This window comes from Formica exsecta, unplaced genomic scaffold (genome assembly GCF_003651465.1).
Source record: "Formica exsecta isolate Colony F162 unplaced genomic scaffold, ASM365146v1 scaffold578, whole genome shotgun sequence".
In the NCBI taxonomy this organism is placed as follows: Eukaryota; Metazoa; Arthropoda; class Insecta; order Hymenoptera; family Formicidae; genus Formica; species Formica exsecta.
This window is the reverse complement of record NW_021853041.1, coordinates 14,211-18,619: the sequence shown is the minus strand read 5'-3', so window position 1 is coordinate 18,619 and position 4,409 is coordinate 14,211. Positions and strand designations below refer to the sequence as shown.

The 4,409-nt window shown below is 51.5% G+C and overlaps 1 protein-coding gene across 1 annotated transcript; it reads left to right on the top strand.

The window, feature by feature from the left end:
* Positions 1–296: 296 nt before the first annotated feature.
* On the top strand, positions 297–1,596 carry LOC115242174. The gene is made up of 2 exons (XM_029818261.1): positions 297–654; positions 758–1,596. Exons 1-2 carry the CDS (start codon positions 297–299, stop codon positions 1,594–1,596), a joined length of 1,197 nt encoding a protein of 398 aa, XP_029674121.1.
* Positions 1,597–4,409: the final 2,813 nt, after the last annotated feature.

The following is a 4,409-nucleotide window of genomic DNA, read 5'->3' as shown; positions in this document are numbered from 1 at the left end:
CTCGCTTTCCTCTCGGTGCCGCCGCGCTTCGACGTGACTGTTACGTCGACGACATCGTTTCAGGCGCCAACACGCTGTCAGAGGCAGCTATACTGCAGCTTCGCGAACTTTGCATGGCGGGCAGGTTTCCGCTGCGAAAATGGGCCTCCAATTGCGAAGAGACCCTAACCGGAGTCCCACAGGAGCACCGGCTCCTCAAGGCTCAGCACACCTGGGAGGATGAGCTTCATTCCACTCTGGGCCTCCGATGACATTCGCGCAACGACCATTTCGCGTTCGCGATCCAACCCAGCACGATGACCGAATACACGAAGAGGCGAGTCCTAGCAGAGACAGCGCGTCTCTTCGATCCGCTGGACTGGCTGGCTCCAGTAATTATCCGCGCGAAGATCCTAATCCAATCCGGCTGGCTACAAGGACTGGATTGGGATGCTCCGCTTCCACCAGTCGATACCAAGCAATGGCGGCTCCTTCTCGAGGAGCTTCCGCAACCCGAACACATACGGATTCACCGCTGGCTTCGCACGGGAGAGGAAGCCTCAACCCTCCAAATACACGGTTTCGCGGATGCCTCTGAAAGAGGCTACGCAGCCGCCGTGTATCTCCGCACCGTGACCGATGGCACCGCGACGATTCACCTCCTAGCTGCAAAAAGCAAAGTTGCTCCAATTAAGCAAATTTTGCTACCGCGCCTCGAACTTTGCGCTGCATTTTTATTAATGACGCTTACTTACCATCTTCGCATTGTATTTTGCAGCGCCAATATTTCTATGGTCCGACTCCAAGGTCACCTTCTATTGCATCCAAGGATACGCCTCAAGGTGGAAAACGTACGTGGCCAACCGAGTTGCCCAGATCCATACGCTGCTTCCGAAGACCCAGTGGAGACACGTACCTGGACGAGAAAATCCAGCCAACTGTGCGTCAAGAGGAATAGCTCCCAGCGAGCTAGCGCATCATCAACTGTGGTGGACTGGTCCCGCCTGGCTTCGGAAGGACGAACTCTGCTGGCCGGAAAGGAACCTGGAGGCTCCCAAGGGCGAAATGCCCGAGAAGAAAGCGACCACGCACCACGCCGCTGCCGACGTGGAAACTGAGCCTAAAACTTTACTCAGATGTTCCTCGCTGCACCGGCTTCTCAGGGTGACAGCGTGGTGCCTTCGATGGCGACGCTCAACCGCTCGCGAGCGACTTCTCAGCGACGCTACACCAGAGCCGGTTCTCAAACCGGCCGAGTTAGATGAAGCGCTGCATCGATGGCTCCGCGTGGTGCAAACATTGCACTACGCCGACGAAATCGCCGCTATAAGCGCCAACGGCATCGTCGCCCATCGCAGCCCTCTATCAAAGCTGAATCCATTCATGGATCACAACGGCGTTCTGAGAGTCGGAGGGAGACTAAAGCACGCCATCCTGTCAAACGACGAACGACACCCGATGATCGCCCCATCGACTTCCTGGCTAACTCGACTTCTAGTGGACTCGTGCCATCAGAGAACGCTACACGGCGGAGTACAGCTCACACTGGGCTTCATCAACGCTACTGGATTCCGCGAGGACGGGCCGTCGTCAAGAAATTGCTTTACCGATGCGTAACGTGCACCCGATGGCGAGCCACCGCACCGCAACCACAGATGGGCAATCTTCCTCGCGGGCGAGTCACTTCTGGACGCCCGTTCCTCCGCACCGGCGTGGACTACGCCGGTCCGTTCCAAATCCGGACCCCTAAATGGGTGAGGACATCGAGCGTACAAAGGCTTCATCGCCGTTTTCGTGTGCCTTTGCACAAAAGCCGTGCACTTGTAGTTGGCCTCGGACTATACAACCGAAGCCTTCTTAGCCGTCTTCCGCCGATTCACGTCACGTCGCGGTCTGTGCACAGACTTATACTCGGACTGTGGCACCAACTTCATTGGAGCAGACCGAGAATTAAGAAAATTCTTCCAAGCTTCATCGTCCGACGGCCGTCGCATCGCGCACATCACAGACTCATACGGAGTGCGGTGGCACTTCAACCCACCCGCCGCGTCGCACTTCGGGGGGCTCTGGGAAGCGGCCGTCAAATCCACAAAACACCACTTGAGACGAGTCATCGGGGAAGCCACGCCGACGTTTGAAGAGTTCAGCACCTTCCTCACGCAAGTGGAGGCCTGCCTAAATTCAAGGCCACTCCACGCTTTATCCGACGATCCCGACGACTTAACCGCACTTACACCAGGACACTTCTTCATCGGCGTCCCGCTTCTCGCTGTACCGGACCCGTCGCGAACCGAACAAAGGGAAGCTCACTTAACGCGATGGCAACTGGTACAATAAATGAGGGATCATTTCTGGCAAAGATGGTCCCGAGAATACTTACACGGGTTTACCTCTCGACCAAAGTGGCTGGTACCCAAGGCGGCTCCCAACATCGGCACGCTTTGTTTACTCCGCTCAGAGACAACCCCGCCGAGCCGATGGCCCCTTGCCCGCATCATCAAGCTGCACCCCGGAGACGACGACGTCGTGCGCGTGGTGACCATCCGGACACCTACCACAGAGCTCATCCGACCACTCACCAAGCTCGTGTTGCTTCCCAGCGTCACCGAGACGTCGCCGCCGACACCGAAAGAGTGAAATTTAAAAAAATAAAAACTCTTGTATATACTAGTTGTAAGGAATAAATGTACAATAGAATTTAATCCGACGGGCCGCGCCGCGTTCACTTTCACAAGTCGTAATATTTGTCTCGATGCGTCGATATTCTTATGCCTTCACGTCAATTTTCTCTTTTCCTCCTCGCTGCCACGCACTCTCTCTCTCTCTCTCTCTCTCTCTCTCTCTCTCTCTCTCTCTCTCTCTCTCTCTCTCTCTCACCGCACTTTAAAAATCGTCAATTTCACAACCGCACGCACGAATGCATGGCCTTCTGCCAATACATTTTTAATTTCGCCTGTTCACTTATATAATTTTCTCACTGTGAATTATCCACTCATCACATGAACTCAATAACACCGCACTCGTGCGTAAACGTACGCGACGCGATATGCAACTTCACTCTGAATGAGCGCTTCTCCCCGCACTCCCGCTCGCCACCCCGCTTCACTCGATCACACATTCCAGATCGAACGCGCTAATCAATCGAACTTTATGGGCCAAGTCGCGACACCTGTTCCTTGGTGCGCGAATTTATTTCGGCACGGAGTGCCGAGGCAGGCGGGAATGTTTGAGATCGCATTAAAATACATGTAAATTAATTATATCTTTGCGACATGGGCTTCGCATAGTTATTTCATCGCGATCAAAGTCAAAAAACAACTCAAAGAAACAAACAAATTGTTGTTATCGTCATTATTATTCGAAGTTTTTTGTGCCAACGAAGCCCATGTCAAGAACAAGTACAATAATAAAACGCGAAAACAACTTTGTCGGTTAGCCGCGCGATAAACGGCTGCCGACACGCGCGACGCCGTGACGTAGCCCGTGACGTACGGCCACCGGCCTATCACTCGCGCTAAATCTCATCTCGCGCCGATATTTTAAGTGGCGGCCAATGAAGTTTGGCGCCGCGTTGATTTTGCGAACCGAACTCGGAGGTTCAAACTTATTGGCAGCGAGAGAATAAAGAACCGCTATAAAAGGGCCCGCTCATGAGGAGCGCCCGACACTCGCTTACGCGTTGAATTATACCGCATATTTAGTTATACCGCTTTTCGATACCCGTTTTGTTTCGTACGACTACCGCTATTCTCTTCTTGAAACCGCTTATAACCAACCGCTATTCTATTTGTGAAACCGCCTATAACCGACCGCTTGTCTTTTTTAAGAACTTTTTGTATAATTTGTGATTGTGTTAATTATTTGGTATAATTTAAAAAAAACCGTAAATTGTACTCGCGAGATTTATTTTCCGCGAACCACAAGATCCTCGCACACTTTTTCAATCTCGCCTCGCTCTTGAACAAACTCATTTGAATTTCTCACGCTCGGAGGCAAATTGCCGAATAAGATGGCGGAGTCCATTTGGAAACGCTTTTGAGTCCTAAGAACAAAGGCGATCGGCAATCCAGATATATAGATCAGTGAGCTCTATCTATGGCCGTGTTCCGATATTCACTGCCAGTACTGAAAATCTATAGTATATGTGACACGTAAACTATAGATTTTCAGTACTGGCCGTGAATATCGGAACTCGGAACACGGCCTATATATAAAGCCTGTATCAGCCTACGCATTGAAGATTGAGGATTGAAATTTGACCAATCAGGACAAAGGAATTTTAGTCCCTTTTGTTCTGATTAGTCAAATCCAATCTTTAATCTTCGATCTTCAATTTTCAATGCGTAGTCTGATACGGGCATAAGGCTGTGTTCAGATTCTCCACCCGGGTGCACCCGATATTATAGTATATGTCACGTATACCATAATAT